Source organism: Pagrus major, chromosome 17, assembly GCF_040436345.1.
Source record: "Pagrus major chromosome 17, Pma_NU_1.0".
In the NCBI taxonomy this organism is placed as follows: Eukaryota; Metazoa; Chordata; class Actinopteri; order Spariformes; family Sparidae; genus Pagrus; species Pagrus major.
The window spans coordinates 16,485,608-16,503,165 of record NC_133231.1 but is presented as its reverse complement, the minus strand read 5'-3'; the positions used below and the strand labels follow the sequence as shown (position 1 = coordinate 16,503,165).

The following is a 17,558-nucleotide window of genomic DNA, read 5'->3' as shown; positions in this document are numbered from 1 at the left end:
CGGTGGCTCGAAACACAACATTTCACAAAACAACTAACCTGACTGATCAACCAGCTTAACGTTAGCTGCTTGATCTAAAGACCAAACACTCTTATTTTTAATGAGCGGTCAGCAGTGGTCAGGATGTCTTGACTCTTCAGAGCTGCAAATAACAATAGCTCACACTGCAACAAACCTTGTGTTGCTTCTTGCACCAAAAAATAACTTGAGCAACTCTGATGAGTCAAAACGTATCATAAAACAAACATCTTCAGACTTCATGAGGCTTTATTAGTGATAGTGATTTTGTTGCAGGTTTTAGGTCCAACATACATTCTGTATAAAAAATACTCCAGGTGATACATATTATAGCTTCTCAACAACTAAGGACACACATTCATCAATAACAGTGTAATTTTTTGGTTTTTGTGAAACAAGGAACATTTCAGTGACAGTTGAGGTGATTTTCTTACAGCACACCTTTGTAAGAAACCAAAAGTCATGAAAAGGTTCAAGTTTTATAGATAAGGAACTTAACATGATGTATACAACAGTGGCAGCCTTAAGTAAGACATATTTGATGGCTGTAGGCTGCTACATAACATATAAGACTCAAGAGGAAGCATAAGAGAAATAGTGCATGCCGGTTTAATGTGACGGTGAAATAAATAGAAGGCAGTGCATGATTTAAAAAAATCAGTGATTATTCTGGACATGTTTAAAATGTATGGCTACTGTAGAGCAAAATGAATGTATACAAAAAAATGTTTAAAGCTGAGTTATTGCATTGCAACACATTTTCATTGTTTTATACGATTCCCAGATTTTCGGCGTAATAACTGCTGCACTTAGCTGCGTCCTGCTCTGGCCCTCAGCTGCTTCTTAATGTAGGAGCCGACCAGTATCTGAGGACGTTGTTGGTAATTTTGAAGGACTTCATGAGAGCTGCTCAGCTGATCCCCCTTCAGCCGATCCAGTAATGTCACACAGACCACGGCCGCTTTACACAACAAGAAATGAATGTTACGATCTCAACAACTGTGTTTTGTGATGTCAAACATTTTGTGAGTATTATTGTATTTTCTTACCTCGCAGACCACTCAGCTTGCACATGGCAGCAAAAACTGATGACTCCATTTCAATATTGCAGACTCCTGCGTCATTGGCTTTATTGAGGTAGTCCTGTTTATCCTTCTCAGTGTAGGAGCAGAAAGCACCATCCAAACGGGCCTGCCCTGAAGACAGAAAGACGGCAAAAGATGCATATTACAACTGAATGTGCAATATGATTAATGCATCAATCCATTAGAACTCAAACCTTCATAGAAATCCAGTGTGCACATGGTGTTGCCTATCACTGTCTCAAACTGGTTCAGCTCTTTGCTGCACTGCAACAGCTCCTCGGCCAGGCTTAGGTCCAGATCGGTATTACGCACCACCGTCTTCCCCAGGATCACCTGCTCAAACTTGGGCAGGAAGGTGGCATCCACAGACTGCTTGGTGATAACAACGGTGCCAGGCTCAAGCCCTGAAAAACAAAAGTGGCAAATGAGAGAAACAATCGTCCGGAAGTGGAGAAAGCTTTGATTTAAAAGGCATTATTTATATGTGAAATGACACAGAAAAAAATAAAAACACCAAAAGAAGTTCTTGAACCTTCTATTTCAAATTATTGCAAGTAACGTATACTTTAAGTTCATTTTGTAATTCAGTGGTTCAACCTACTACAATGTAGTCCTAGTTTTCATATATGTGGACTGTATATTCAAATATGTGCAACAACACCCATTGATTTATGCCACATTTAGAAGAACAAGAGTTGATATATATCAGAAATAATCTCAATAACTCACTTCAACATATTAAAAACTCTTATTTGGAAAACTGGAAAAATCCCATCATTATCGCATAGCTACTATACACTAAAAGCCATATTAAATGACACTGCTAAAAAATCTATGGAGTTTGGGCTCCCTCTTGTGGTGACACTAAGAAAAGGCATCTTTGTGGACACCGAGTACTCACTTAATTTGAACACACAGCAAGTCTAGGTCCAGTCCCATAATTTCCTCTTACATCATCTCACAACAGATGAATAATTACATGTGTTATCAGACAAAATACTAGTCAAATAACTTACCTATTCCACCTGATGTCCCAATGCGTATAATTGTAACATCTGTGCAACGTGCATGATGGAGGAGCTTTATCAGCTCATGCAACATTATGGCAATAGAGGGGATGCCCATCCCATGCTGCAAGATAAAGCACAGACATGTTAAACACAACTTTCACTTCTGTCTGGTTTGGAGGAAGCTAAGCACACAAATGATTAGGTTAGCATTTGTTTACAAAACACAAAAATATTGTGATAGAACTTTGCTCCTACATACACTGACAGAGAGTACAGGGCCAATTTTGTACATAGCATAGCGATCCGTTCCAGCACAGATATTTGGATACTCTGCTTTGGGGTCCTCCATACGGAGCTCAGCAGCAATGTACTCGATGAATGATTTCATTCTCCAGGGACTGCCCCCGACACACACAAACTGGAAGAAAACACACACAGAATTAGAGAAATAACTCCTAAATGAAGATAATTGTGGTGTTGATTTCTTTCCACATGTGAATGTTATAAAAATCTTTACTTTGACATCACCAAACATAGCTGGCAGGTCGTGGGTTCTGGTTCCTAAACTGAAGTGGTAGAGAATGTCATCTTTCATCGCATCCAGGTGTGGGTTGTTCACACAAACAGGGCTTGAGGAGAGAGGGAAACAGATTTTAAGACCAAATGTCCATTTTGTTCCACTCATTAAGTGGAAAACAGATCTGAGAGGTGGGCAGAGATTTGTTGTTTAGCGTACCCGCACTGATATAAATGGAGTGGTCAAACACCTCACTAAAGCAATTTCAACAAAAAATGAACATTATAGCTTTCACAGAGGTAGGATTTATATCAGGAGGGATAATGGATAATGGATAGGGATAATGCACGACAATATGTCCATTATCAAGAATTAATGTACACCATGAAGACCAGGCCACGGTCCATTCCAGCAATTTATATTTTATGCCTTTTACGATCAAAATGCAACATTTTCACGCAATAACTTTAACTGGCAACACCGGCGGGTTTGACTAATAGCTTGAACAATCATTACAATCCTATAAGGTCCTTATGCAATGGAAACACTGTTAACTAGCCCAGTAAATAGGACAAACCTTAAATAGGACTTAGCAACAGGAGATAAACTCATCTGCTAAACTCATAGAGCCCTTTGGCAAGGCACCCTGCAACCATTCAGAATTGTTTTTTCACCCAGACCATGGTAAAACTAGGTGTACCTAATAAGCTGGCACCTGAGTAGAGATGTATTTACTACACATTTATCAGAAAATGAAGATGTATTAAGTCAGATAATGTGGGGTTTCAATGTGTGATTTAGATTAAATGGCCCTTTAAAGAGAGGCAGTATCTGCTTGGATGCTTATTAGTTCAGTTAGTATAGAATAGAAACATTTAAGGCTACATGTACACTAATGGCTCACTAAGTCAATCCATTATACAGAGCCAACATTTTCTGTATGCTTTGTAGCTAACCAGATAGTGTTACTGAAAAGTAAAAGTGAGTTTCCCCACTGAGGGATCAATAAAGTTTTATTTTATCTCATGTAGTATAGTAAGCCTCTCCTCTCCAAGCCACAATAATACAAAATATGCAAAATAAAGTGAAACAAAATGTGTAATCTTTTTCATTTTTTAAGATGAACTTTTTTTTAGTCTGCTTGTTTCAATGCCAATCCAACTTTAACAATACAAGTGCCATGTTTCCTTTTTCCAGTTCAGGTTTGGTTTTATGCCAAGTGTTATTTGCCATATCCTGCCACACCCTTTAGTTTCCTCATTACCAACGTTACAAATGCCTTAAAACACAGCCTGTATCAAGCGTGATACAGGCTGTGTTTGACAAAGACACGCTTTTTTAAAAGAAATAATACAAATACATTAGGTTGGACACTGAACACGAACTTCTCACCTGCTGCATGACGCGGCTCGGTTGTCGTCCTTCGGGTCCATCTTCCTGAAGTCAACCAACCTCAACCAGCACCTGAAGGTTACAATTACACACTGGGCTGTACTCTGAGCCTAACATGTGCTGTGGTCAGTTTTCAAATTGAAAGCACCCCCAGCGTAGATTCCCATCATACATCGCAGCACACAACACTCTGTGGCTAACCGCGGGGAGATAAAAACAGATAATTAATTCATATTTACCTTCAAGATGAGTTAATAAAGCCGAAAAAGCGACCAGAGAAGCACCGGACACACTGTACCTCTGGAATGTACTGTTTGACCGCCGTTTCCTCCGTTTCTGACTAATTAATTTCGCTCTCTGAACATCTGACGCGGAAACCGTCACGTAAGGGTCCAGCCCACAGAGACGTGCCGTCCAGCACGTAACAAGCGTCGTAACCATACCATGGGCACAGCAGGCGCAATGACGGTGTTGGCCCGTTGCTGCGGTACGTCAGCGAGTCCGCCATATTGGATGTGGCAGGTCTTGCCCTGTAAACACATTGACAAGTAGACGTGAAAACTGTGGGTTTTTTGAATGAAATGAAGATGGAGAGATGAAAAACAGCCAATGAGGAGAAGGTCAGAAGAGCAAAAAATGAAAAAGAAGGACTACGATAAGGCAAGGGCAAAGACCCTCACAGATGATCGGATCAGATATTCAGGATTATTCTGATAATCAGATTTAGTGTTGTTTTTTAAGACTAATAAAATAAATTACTTCAAAAACGCGTAACTTTGGCTCTGATGTAGCAAGCAACCGAAAAAGTCACTAGTAACTAAGTAAGGTATCAAATAAAAACCAAAGACAATTAGCTGAAATACTCCAAAGCGCTGAGGGGTACTGCACAGTTGGGTGACCTTTCTCTGTATGTTTATCACTACAAGCGATATCCAGGCCGTCACTTTTCGGCAGGGCCTGCCAAAAAGTGACTGCACCCTGTAACTCTGGATTGCAAGGAGTGATATTGACCAAATTCACTGTACATGCACCTGGTTTCCTCTACTATTAATGTTGAAAAGACAGAGAATGTAACCCCTCCCAATCCAGAGTTACAGGGTGCAGTCACTTTTCGGCAGGCCCTGCCAAAAAGTGACTGCACCCTGTAAGTCCTTATTGCAAGGAGTGATATTGACCAAATTCACTGTACATGCACCTGGTTTCCTCTACTATTAATGCTGAAAAGACAGAGAATGTAACCCCTCCCAATCCAGAGTTACAGGGTGCAGTCACTTTTCGGCAGGGCCTGCCAAAAAGTGACTGCACCCTGTAACTCTGGATTGCAAGGAGTGATATTGACCAAATTCACTGTAGATGCACCTGGTTTTCTCTACTATTAATGCTGAAAAGACAGAGAATGTAACCCCTCCCAATCCAGAGTTACAGGGTGCAGTCACTTTTCGGCAGGCCCTGCCGAAAAGTGACTGCACAGTGACACAGTGATATTGACCAAATTCACTGTACATGCACCTGGCAAACACAGAAAATGTTATGCAGAATGTAAAGGCAATCCGTTACAGTTAGCCTACAGTTGTATATATACTGCATTATTGTATTCATAATTATGCTCTTAAAAGTACAAGTTATCCAAAAAGTTACTTAAGTAAATGTAATGAAGTAAATGTAAATCGTTATTACCCACCTCTGATAGCACTTACTAATTTCTCAGTATGTGTTATATGATTGCTATCTAATGTGACGTGGAAACACTCCTGCATTCTTTTCTGCATTGTTTTCCTAATCCTCGTTATAAAATCACTGAAACAGGGATATTGAATTATGACTTTATTTATAGATCAAAGCAGTGTAAAATCACATTGCAACAACGATAACAACAACAACAACAACAATAAAAGTGGCAAGGTAAAGCATCTACCCTCATCAATTGTTGACAACTAGCCTACATTATGGAAACATCAGGTTACTTTTTTTTATCTGCGCCGTTCTTTTTCCGTAGCCTCTTCACTTGGGCTACAGGACTGCACAGTAAAAAAAACATTTCTCTCGGTGCTGCGTCTGCCAGCTGACCCGTAGTAGACCTCCGCCCACCTCCTCTGAACTGATGCGCGTTCCCGTCGGGGGCAGTCGTTTTTCGGCAAGCAGTCTCTTCTCGGCACTACACCTGTACAATTCCCGCTGGGCAGGTCTGACTTTTGGGCCGCGAGGGCCGGTGTTCAATTATTATTTTTATTTATTTATTTATTTTGGGCCGGTGTTCAGTCATGGCACTGAGTGGGTATTACGTGTATGCTGTTACCGCTGTCCCTGTGCCATCTCCACTGGCAGCTTTTTTCTTTTTTTTTTTGCAGACGCATCCTGACGTAACACGTCCGTGCAAGTCGCAGAAGTGCAGGGGTGTTTGCAAAATGGAAAATAAAAAGAGCAAGGGTGGCGCAGAAAAAGCGAGAATTAAAAAGAAAAAAGCCAGATGCAGTCAAATGTGCAAAAATCGGCAGCTTTTTCAATAAAACGAGCTCGCGGTCTGAAACGACCAATGAAGATGTTGAACAAAATATAACTTTACCTGCACCGCTAAGTTAATTAATTAGCCTATCAAGTCAATGAATTGCGTGGCGTTGTAACATATAGCCTGCCTAACCTAACGTTATCATTTAAATAATAGTATGATGCGACGCCACATAACTGGGAAACTTTGTCTTGTAGCCCCTCAGATGCAAGATGCAGCACCAAGCACCAGCCATGAGCCCACCACAGGTCCAGAGTGGGCAGGTAGGATTGCTCATTGAGTGAATATTATTAGAATTAATATAATGAAGAGTATGGTGTAGACCTGCTCTATATGAAAAATGCCCTGAGATAATTGTTGATGATAGATGACTTGAAAAAGGGGAGATTTGTGTTGAGAATTATGACCATTTTCAAAATGTGATTTAGTGTCAGAGGCAGAGCCAGGAGGCAGTGGTGAGGAAGGGATAGCTGCTGTCATGGAAGGAACAGGTGAGCTAGAGAACAGTGCGCTATTGTAGGCTTAACATGTAAAGTTATAATTACATTATTTTAATATAATAGGTCGTGATCTAAAGTGGGCCGGTCTGAGGCATGAAACTCCAGGGCTGAAAATGAGTCCCACTCCAGCCCTGGCGAAATCTAATATAAAAAGATTCATTATTGCAGCTTTAAGTTTTCATGACACTCCAGAAAGAAAATGTTCACACACCAAACTGTTGAGCCAGACTGTCCTTTATAAGAGAAGTTAACATGTTTAGTAACACACGTTAAATCACAATTCTTATGCAACCCCAGGTGATACAGAAGATGACAAACATCACTTCAGGTAGGGTTTATTTTTCATGACTCTAGTATGGTGTGAGATGATGCTCTTTTTTTTTTCTCCATCCGTTTCTTTAAACGAAACATTGTCACCACAGCTCAAAAGCAGCCATTAATATTTTTAGAACATTGTTACAAAATATAAATATATTTCACTACAACCAAAACCATACACAGCAGAAAATGTAAGAAAAACACACTACTCAAGCAAATAAAGTGTTTTTTTAGTATTAGGAATTTGTGCAACTTCACGTCAAACTCTTATCAAAATAATGTTATAAGTTCAATTCACCAAGAAAAGCAATAAGAAAAAAAAAAGACAACAGAAGCACTCTTTGGGTAGCCAACACCTGTGCAAATCTCTTAAGGTGAGTGAAGCCATCCTAAAAACAGAAAAAACATTAATTAATATACCATGCTGAATGCAATGAAGTTGGAGGGTTAGAATTAGTAAGAACAACAAGTAGTGAGTCAGGGTTAATATACATAAAAGCGGTAGTTCATTGTATTAATTTGCACCCATTCCAATCATAATCTCAACCGTCTAATTTGCAAGACTATCAAAAAGGTGTGATAGAGTCAGCTCACATTATTAAAAATTAAACTCACATTTCATCTTTTCCTCATTCCACTTTAGGTCTCCAACATCTCTCTGTTATAGACAGAATAAAAACATTATTCAATCAAGAGGAGCAGAGCTATCATTATTTTGACCATGTAGTGAGGATACCACAATAAAATAGAACACCAACACACGACTTACTGCTTCAGTTAAGACTATGGGGTGCTCGGGCAAGAATTCCGGCTTCTTCCTGGCCTCGGGACAGTTTGCCAGAGCAATTAAAACATCTCTTGTGTAAGATATTCTGCCTACAACATAAAAACATACATACTAAAATAAACATTATATATTTATATAGTCATTAATTTTTATGGTCATTAAAAATGTCTTACCTTCTTTCTGTTTGTGCATGTTGACAATCTTGTAGAACTGCTCTATCCCAACATTTGTCTATCAAGCACAAAATTAGGAAATTGTTGTCTGAATCAGCTGCTTAACAAATGCAATGTTATTTTCAGTTTATTTGAAGTCATTCTAATGAATACAACGGGTGAATCAGTGACACTAAAACACTGATGAGCTGAACCGACCAATAAGTACTTTGCAAAATAAATATTTGGCAACAACTCAATATAATTGTTTACATCATTTATCAATCAAAAATGCCTAAGATTTTATGGTTTCAAGTTCTCTAATGTGATAATTTAGTGCTTTTCTGTTTTGTATTGTTGGAAACTGGATATGTCCGGGTTTTGCGCTGTTGTTCAGGCAAAACAAGTTACAATATGTAAGGGGAAATTATGACATGCAGTTTTCTTTTTTGTTGTTGTTGTTGCATGTTACAGATTAATTGAAAATAATCAACAGAATAATCCATAACACGGGTGCCCAAACGTCCTCCTTTGGAGGGCCACAGCTGAAACTTAATGGTGGGCTGTGGGCCAGAAGTGAGCACCTACTGTATTGTATAGTGTTGTATTATTAAGATGCAAATTGGTACCAGGATCCAAAGTTCCCATGATTGAAGTGTCACACTGCATGCTGTGTTCATATTATGAAATATCATTAATAATTAGAGATCCTACATGTTTTTACCTCACAAAACATTAAACAGCATTAACATCAGATTTTTATTTTTGCTTAAAAACATCTGGCGAGACAAACTGAACCTCATGTCGTGCCATAAGTTCAGCCTCTGTTCAGACTTGATCTATAATGTAACCCTGTACTATCTTCCAAGGGATTTCTTACCTCTTGATGCTCTTCCTCCATCAGTGCCTGTGCACATGTAGCAGCATTTACGTTGGGCTCTAAATGAAGTGATACAATTCTCATAAGAGCATGACATTAAATATGAACACGGTACATTTCAAACTAACACCTCTGACCCCTTCCCATAAATTAGACCAATATGGTACAGACTGCTTACCAATTACAACATGGAGGCAGCGGCGCAGGGGTCTGGCTGGCTCCAGATGTTTCTGGAGGACTCTTCTCCTTGATACCTCCATTCTGGTGTCAGTGAGGTTTAGACATGTTTTAAAACCTACTATACAAGGCTTCCTCATCAAATTTATACTCAGTAGTGTTCTACTACTGTAACTTTTTGATACTTTTTTTTGTAATTTGCTTCATAAAGGGAGGTTTGCAGACTGTTAGGGGTCCTGTAGTGGGTCAAAGCCACCAGCTGCATATCAGCAATAAATCTCTAAAATGTAGATGGGTTACTGTGTAGATGCTTTCAACTGATCTAGCAGACAGATGTGATATAAAATAGTACTCAAAGTATTTATTAACTAGATCATTAGTATCCTATATAGTTCAATCGTCAGTCACGTTTAGTTTCTCAAATAGTATATGCTAGAAAAATCATTTAGCAGCCACTAGCCAGGTTGAGTGTAGCCTGCCAGCTAACGTGAACAATTCAACTCAGACGATTTAAATTGGCCGTATTAGCTTAAGTAGATTAACTGTAAGCTTATCTTGCAAACATTAATGATCTGTCAACACTAACGTTAGCTGCAGAAAACTGTTTACAGCTCTATTTGTAGCTCAGCTGGGCGTTAAAGCAGCAGCTTTGGGAAACAGGTGGACTGTTTCATGGCAGACATCTGTGTGGACTGCATGATGACGGCGAGCGGCTCCATTAGCGGCTGTTAAACGTTTACGAATCACCGCATCTCTAACGGCCGGAACCGTTTAACACATTTTAACATCAACACGAAGAAATACGACTGTAATTATTATTATTATTATTGTTAACCCAAGAACTGTCAACCTTAAATAGTGTCAAAAGCAACTTCACAATGATGCAAAAGTTTGAACTCATACGCACCCCTCCATCTAGATATTACCATGACTCAAGCTAGTAACATTAGCACGACAACAGCTAATTCGTCGGGGAAAGTAACGAGTTCTCGATGTAACTTAGTTGTATTATTTAGAAATAGGTCATGTTTAATTATTCACCTGCACTTTTACAAAATTCCCTCAGCGTGGTTTTCTGCCTGCTCGCTCCGCCGGTGACATGCTAGTCAAAGCAAAACAATTACTTCCGTTGAAGAACTTTCAAAATAAAACACTGAATTACCTAGTGAGTATGAGATGGCATAAACATGTTGGCAAATAAGCACACAGGGCACTCCTGGCTCAAATATGATATTTGCTTTTTTATTTAATACACTACGTGTATTGTTGTATAATAATAAATTAATATAAACGTTCATTTATATAGAAGACAGACAATTTTAGAGGGTCCTGAGGTCCCTGCTGTGGAATGAATTTAGCATCTTTTGTCAGTCCAACAACCAAGATTTCTCATGATACTAAAACTGAACCTTTAACAGTGCATGTATAGTGGAGAATTTTGAGCATCCTCATGTTAAATGTACTTGTTTTCTTTTTTCTCTCTCTGCTAAACACCTTAATAAAAATAATTTATATTCAGATATCAGTGCAGTTTCCACTTTCAAATTTCGTCTCACTGATGGTTAAAGCACTACAGCTGTTGCTGTTGTAAATGTCTTACAACAAAGGGGCAAGCTCAATATCTGAAATACACATTATTATCCCTCATAGTGGTGACTCTTTCTATTTCTAGTGATTCATTTTACAGGTCTTCCTTATGGGCTGCTGGATTTTACAAATACCAAATACTGTATATCCCAATTTAATATTCAATTATAACAACAACAAAAAAAACAACACACTGGTCTTAAAAGTTACCAGCAACATTTTAAAAAAAAAATTGTGATTAACTAGCACTTCATATAAATAAGATTTATGTCAGCGAGCAAAATTTGTTGGCTCAGTTATGTGACAGATGTCTGAAGAAAAAAAAGACAATTCAAGGGTTTGTTTGTTATTTTTATAACGTTTCACAAAAACCAGATGGTAAAACAAAATGTACATATATTTTTCCATTGTGTCACCATTTGAATTAAACAAAAAGTATTTATGAAAACAAAAACCTCAGTATTTCACTTTCAGATGAACATTGCATACAAAACTTTTTTTCAGACTATGTCTAATCACATTTTTTAAAATTCAGTTAGGGAAAAAACAAACTATATAGCTAAATTCAGTGTGTTCAAAATCACATAAAGCCATGCCAAATTAAAAGAAAAGGCAAATGCTTCTCCGCAATCAACTTTGCGTTAATCAACATTGTGTGTATGTCTAAACCACACTGCACGGGCATGTTAGGTGCCATGTAAAGCAATGTCACCATCACACAAGCAGTAGCTGTATTTTTCTTGGACCTATTGGTCTTCCACTCAGTTCCTGAATTGCGGTTAATGCCTCCTGGCGGGACTCAAACAATGCAGTTGCAGATCCTTTAGGTTTTCCACTCGGGTCATACTGCAGTGAGACAGATCCGGGGATAATGCGATATCCGTAGCAGAAGTCATAGATTTCTTCATTTCTGATTTGAAAAGGCAAGTTAGCTAGCTGCACACAGGTGGGACCATCAAAATGCTGCTCAGAGGGACCAAAGCCACCACGGACGCCATTACCCCTGTCTTGTGGAGCGTAAGGGCCTCCTGCATAGGGCTCATAATCCCAGCCTCCTTGGTTACGACCCTGTACATTAGTCATTGGCAAGTTACCATCAGGAGGAACCCTAAAGTCAGGGTAATCAGTGTCACCAGGCTGATAGAGTGCCTCGCTGCTCCTGCCCGAGAACAGCTCTTCTCTTGGCCGTGGCTGCTGCACAATTGACTCTTGCACCACTGGTGGCTCAACACCCAACTGCTGCATCTGTGAACGTGAAATGCATTTCAGTATGACTTCCGACCCAAGAAACCTTCGTCCATTGAGAGAGAGTGCAGCCATGGCCTCTGCCTCGGACTGGAAGAGAATCAAAGCCTTTCCAACCCCAGCACCTTTATGGTCACGCAGCATGAACACCTTGTCTTCTGTGACATTAAACCCAATGAAGAAGTCCATGATCTCAACTTTCCGCACATCAAATGGCAGGTTTCGCACAAACAGACACAATTTCTCAGAGTCATAAGCATCACTGGGGTAAGATGGAGGCCTCTCCTGAAACCTTTCGGAGTCCCCAGGACATTTGTCACCAGTGTTCTGAGATTCCAGAAGAGAGATCATTTTCTCTCTTGAGATTGGGCGTGTAGAAACCCATCTGTTGAGAAACAGCCTTTTTTCATGAGATAAGGCATCACAATAGTCACGCAGACTCTTGAAGAGCACAAAGGTGGCTCTGGTTCTTTTCCCATCTCCGTCCATTAGGTGTAAGATCTGGTCATCCTCGAGCTTTGCATTACAGAAAAGGTCTTTTATGTGTTCTTTTTCTGCTGCATAGGACATATTTTCTAACAGAACGCAGTACTCATCATCAGTAGGAGCAATGGACCTCTGGGCAAAAGGTGACCTTGACCTTGCATGATGTTGTGGATTCCTCTGATTGCGAATAGGTGATCTCTCCCTTTCAAAGTTGTTGCCTGTTTTTACATCCATTGACACTTTAGCAGAAACCTGGCGCCATTCATCCTCTGTTGTTGGGGAGACCTCCACATACCTGGACCCAATGTATCTCCTATCCCTCTTCAGGGCTTCATACGCATCCTCTGTTGTTGCAAATTTGACCAGACCTTTCCCATTCTTTAAACCATTTGCATTTATCAACAAGACTATTTCCTCAACAAGTAAACCACTGAAAAAGTCACGGACTTCTGCTTCCGTCACAGAGAAGGGCATTCCTCTGAGAAACACGTGCAGGAATTCATCAGCGTTTGAAGCCCTCTGGTGCTGGAGGGGAGGGGTATGACCAGATCTGCTACCCAACCTCCTGCCCATGTCAGGGTCGACAGATCTTCTATCACGTCTTGCACTCTCCTCAAGTCTCCTCTTCTGATCTAGCTCCGCACTTTTTGTACTTCTTTCGAGGATGCTCTGCATCTCTGATTTACTACTTAGCAGCAATGTCACAGCTGAACCACGGATGTATCCGCCAGAGCGAATCATGGCTCTTCTCGCATCTTCATCTGAAGCAAAGATAATGAAAGCCTCCTCTCGCTCCCCACCAATTATATGCACCCCTCCATCCGGAATTTTGAGGCCAGTGAAGAACTTGCGAATATCCTCAGAGCCTGCCGTGATTCTCAGTCCCTGTAAACGGATGACGACTGCCATGCTGAAGCACAAACAACAGCACCTGTAGACAGAAGGGTATAGAATAGGATTATTCCCAACAGAGCCTCTCTAGCTCAGCGTCAATTTCCTGGCATTCCAGGAATATCCAATATCACACCACTGAACTGGAATAGCAATGTTTGATAAAGGACGTCAGAGACAAGGGACACCATTACGATCAATGCCCACAACAGCAAATTTAAAAAAACAGACAAATTCCAATTGGGGAAGTTAACAACAATTCAACATATACTGCAGCTTGCACTCCCAACACACAATATCAACCAACGCATTTCGCCATAATGAAATTGGTGGCTAGAGTAAGTAAAACTGGAATGGCACTTAGCAGAGCTCCGCCAAGGCCCAACAGTCCCCTTTAATCCAATCAATTTCATTTAAGCTCACTAGATCTGCAACGGCCACGAGAACAACAAAACAATGCAGCTGGAATTATAAAGTCCATTGTGTTGTGGAAGAATAATTCTAATTAGAATCCTCATCAAAATTTACTCACACATAGATACCAGCTACCTAATCATTTTCTTCATCAAGATCCATGCAAATATTCCCTGACAAATTAACATAAATGCCAAAAAACAACCCATCTCGCAATGTTAAAGCAAGTGAGAGAAAATCCCTGGATCCATGCCTTTATCCAGATCTGCACGAAAAGACAATGGGGTCTACTATGAGCTGAGACCCATCCTCCATCCAGGTTTCATGGAAATCCATTCAGTAGTTTTTGTGTTATCCTGCTGACAACCCAAACAACAAACGGATGGTGAAAATCTCCTTGATAAAAGGTAAAAAGAACTACAAACCACTTTTCATCACAATTCCAACCAAAATCTTAATTTACTGTATATTCAATGACGTTCCATGCAAGACTCTTTACAAACATGACTTCATTATCACACCAATTTTAGAAAACATAGTTGACACAGCAATCACCATACACTATAAAATGTTAGACAACGCAAGCAACACAATTTCTATCATTATCCAACGTAGCCATCATTTCACAATTTAGACTCTTTGCAAACATTAATGCTGCATCCAGGTGTTGTGCATCACAATGGTTGGTCAGAAATGTTCCAAGTTTAACACCCCCCAGTAGGCTTCGTTGATCTCCCAAATTTTATAACACGATATTGTCCCGCCAAAATATCGCAATACATATTACAGCAAAGACGACATGTAGCCTCTTTCAAATCCCTTTGCCCGCCATTTTCTCCCACTCAATAAGTGTCCTGCCACCACTGCAAAAATCAAAGCCCGAAGATACTGTAATAATAATAATAGCTGTTGAATATCATAAAAAAAAATGCATATGACGGCAAACTACCAACCATTTCAAATTATTCAGCCAACAAATTAATCAATAATCGCAGGGTTGAACTGTGAACAAGTATTTTTCCAATGCACTTAAAAGGGACCTTCAGCAAAGGACAGCCTTGTGGATCCATCACAAATTTGGTGTTGAAATGCAGACTTGAAAGAAGGCAGTTTTTCAACATGGACACAGCTAATGCACAGCAAAGTCAATAACGCTTATTATGGCATAATATCTACATGGCATTTGTATTTGCTACATCATTAACAGCTACAATCCGACCAAAGCACTTCCAAATCTGTTGCTCAGGAACCACAAGCAAGAAAGCACCAAAAGAAACACTGATCTCTAAAGAAGAAATAATTCAAATGCCAAGACAGTCAAATGTGTGTATGTCTGTTATAAATTGCTTGCCACTTGTTTGTGCCTTTAAAACTTCATAGTATCATAGCGTAGTTAAGGGCATACGTGACAGCTACGAGGGATGCACAACCTCGCACTGAAATCAGAATGTCTTGTCACTTGTCAAGATTCACCCACTGCATCACTGCTTTGCTCGAACTCCTCTAACAGCAGTTCCAAAATATTCCATTAATGTCAGAAAAAAGACCGGTTGTGGATCGCACAGTTGGTTATTCTACTCCGCTGCTGTAGTCCGTTTATTCCAGAGGCTGGCGTTCTGGTTAATCCAACAGCGGCCGTCTGCCCTTTTCCTGTTACCCTCTGCTTGACTCAGTCACATTCACCCAGGCCAATAGTCTTCTCACACTCCTTCCATTATTTTCCAAGATTTTCTTGTCAAAGAATCACAACTTTGCTAACTTTGTGTTTACCAACTATAATACAGGTGTTTCAGTCTTGATCACTGAACTGTAGTACAAATTGGAATATGATGCCAAAACAGTCTTTCACTCCAAAGTGAGCCAAATAATTTTCATATAACATCAGACAAAACTTTCTAATTTATAACAAGTTCATACAGCATTAGTGTTTTATAATATTTTGTAATCCCTCTTGAGTTTCAGACATCATAGCTAGAGCCTGACCAATATATTGGATAATGTAATTATGGCTGTGTGTGGGCTGAATTGTAGTTCTGTACTTAACCTTTTTCGTAGTTTGTAAGAACAGGATTTATTGGGTCAATGGTAAAAAGTTACTTTCAAGGCTTTTTAAAGTTTATTGCCGCTTGGTAATCATTGTGACATGGCTTGCTGCTTTCTCCCAGACCTCTGAACCAAAGCCCACAATAAATGGAGTGAAAGCAAATGGCAATTTAGCCAAATTGGCTATAATATGGCTGTACACAGCCACCAGATAGTACACAGTAATGCACCACAAAGTTAGCAAAAGTCAAAAACAAAGTCAAATTCCTTGCAGACACATACTTGACCTATAAAGCCGGTTCTGTTTTTAACTTCACCCCCTCGTGTTGGGCTGTAAACACAATACGACCTTTGTCACACAACGCTCTTCACCACTAGCATCACAACATCAAAGCAGCTGGCGTGGGGTTTTGACAAACCACAGCACGCAGAGCCAAATTATAAATATCAGTCACATGATCCAAGTTTAACGCTAGTCACTGAGAAAAACCGAGCGATGGCCTGTTTTCAAAGGAAGTGCGTGACACCCCGGAACAGTAGCAGCGCAGCATCAGCGCAGCTACCCAAAAACACACCGCTATCCTGTCACCATTCATAGCGCCGGCATTTCATCGCCAACCGCAAAGTTCATTGGCGTTATGCGACAAAACATGCTTACTCTCAAACTACTTGTAACGTTGTTTGCCTGACGTAGTTTGGTAGCTTTGAAGGTAGCAAAGCAAACATCCTGTCTGAACACAGCTCAGCAAGATGTCGAGCTTTGCTAAAGTTAGCTTTGTAGCCAGCCAGGCCTCTAGCTTTAGCGTTAGCTCCATTGACGGGCAACACTAGCCTACGGCAATGACGATGCATTCCTCATTTATAACACCTCGATGTGGCTTTTCTAAAACTTACACAATTGACAAGCACTGATTGTCGTGCCACAATCAAGAATAGCGAATAGATTCAGATCAAGTTCAGTCACGCGTCTCTCGTCTCGAAATTTCGATTCTTCTTCTTCGTCTTTTTCTTCTTCTTCTTCTTCGCTGTTAAGTCTAACGGCGAGGTGTAAACCAACGTGAGGGCTGCATGCCGCCACCTACTGTACAGGAGAGTATGGCACCATGCCCTCACAGAGAGACTCTGGCTGTCATGTAAATAATAAAATACAGCACTTGCTACTTTTAATTGTCCAACAGACCTTTGGTGATAAATTCCTTTCCCATTTCTACAAACATGACATTCAGTCTTTATTGAGTCTTGGGTCTTGATCCTAAATTTACCTTACTTGTTATCATTTTTACAGACTTCTGAATTATGTCCCAATATTCAATCGCGTCCAACAACTGTTACCTGTGGGCTCTGATCTATAGCTTCTCTTTATATTAACACAGATCAGAATATATTGCATAGTTGAGATCTTCAGAGAATGACGCGACGATTACAATCTATTAGTCACGATTTCTCTTGTTTTGTTTTAATAGACTCCTCTGTGTCATGTCGTGATCTGAGCGTGACGAGATAGCAGGGACTATATCCATTTTATCTGTAAATAGTGATTTTTCTTTTTT

General features: G+C 40.0%; 3 protein-coding genes across 3 annotated transcripts; all 3 read right to left on the bottom strand.

The window, feature by feature from the left end:
• Nucleotides 1-249: 249 nt before the first annotated feature.
• LOC141011995 (uridine phosphorylase 1-like) lies at nucleotides 250-4,374 on the bottom strand. The gene is made up of 8 exons (XM_073485369.1): nucleotides 4,262-4,374; nucleotides 4,023-4,094; nucleotides 2,631-2,742; nucleotides 2,373-2,531; nucleotides 2,120-2,234; nucleotides 1,298-1,507; nucleotides 1,068-1,214; nucleotides 250-979 (listed from the first exon to the last, which is right to left on the bottom strand). Exons 2-8 carry the CDS (start codon nucleotides 4,061-4,063, stop codon nucleotides 828-830), a joined length of 936 nt encoding a protein of 311 aa, XP_073341470.1. The 5' UTR covers nucleotides 4,064-4,094; nucleotides 4,262-4,374; the 3' UTR covers nucleotides 250-827.
• Nucleotides 4,375-7,244: 2,870 nt separating this feature from the next.
• On the bottom strand, nucleotides 7,245-10,477 carry gra (granulito). The gene is made up of 7 exons (XM_073485477.1): nucleotides 10,384-10,477; nucleotides 9,344-9,426; nucleotides 9,166-9,224; nucleotides 8,307-8,364; nucleotides 8,116-8,222; nucleotides 7,962-8,004; nucleotides 7,245-7,735 (listed from the first exon to the last, which is right to left on the bottom strand). Coding segments are annotated over exons 2-7 (351 nt in total). The 5' UTR covers nucleotide 9,426; nucleotides 10,384-10,477; the 3' UTR covers nucleotides 7,245-7,733.
• Nucleotides 10,478-11,259: 782 nt separating this feature from the next.
• rbm12bb (RNA binding motif protein 12Bb) lies at nucleotides 11,260-17,029 on the bottom strand. Its single transcript, XM_073485972.1, has 2 exons — nucleotides 16,903-17,029; nucleotides 11,260-13,591 (listed from the first exon to the last, which is right to left on the bottom strand). The coding sequence occupies exon 2, from the start codon at nucleotides 13,567-13,569 to the stop codon at nucleotides 11,644-11,646; it is 1,926 nt and encodes a 641-aa protein (XP_073342073.1). The 5' UTR covers nucleotides 13,570-13,591; nucleotides 16,903-17,029; the 3' UTR covers nucleotides 11,260-11,643.
• Nucleotides 17,030-17,558: the final 529 nt, after the last annotated feature.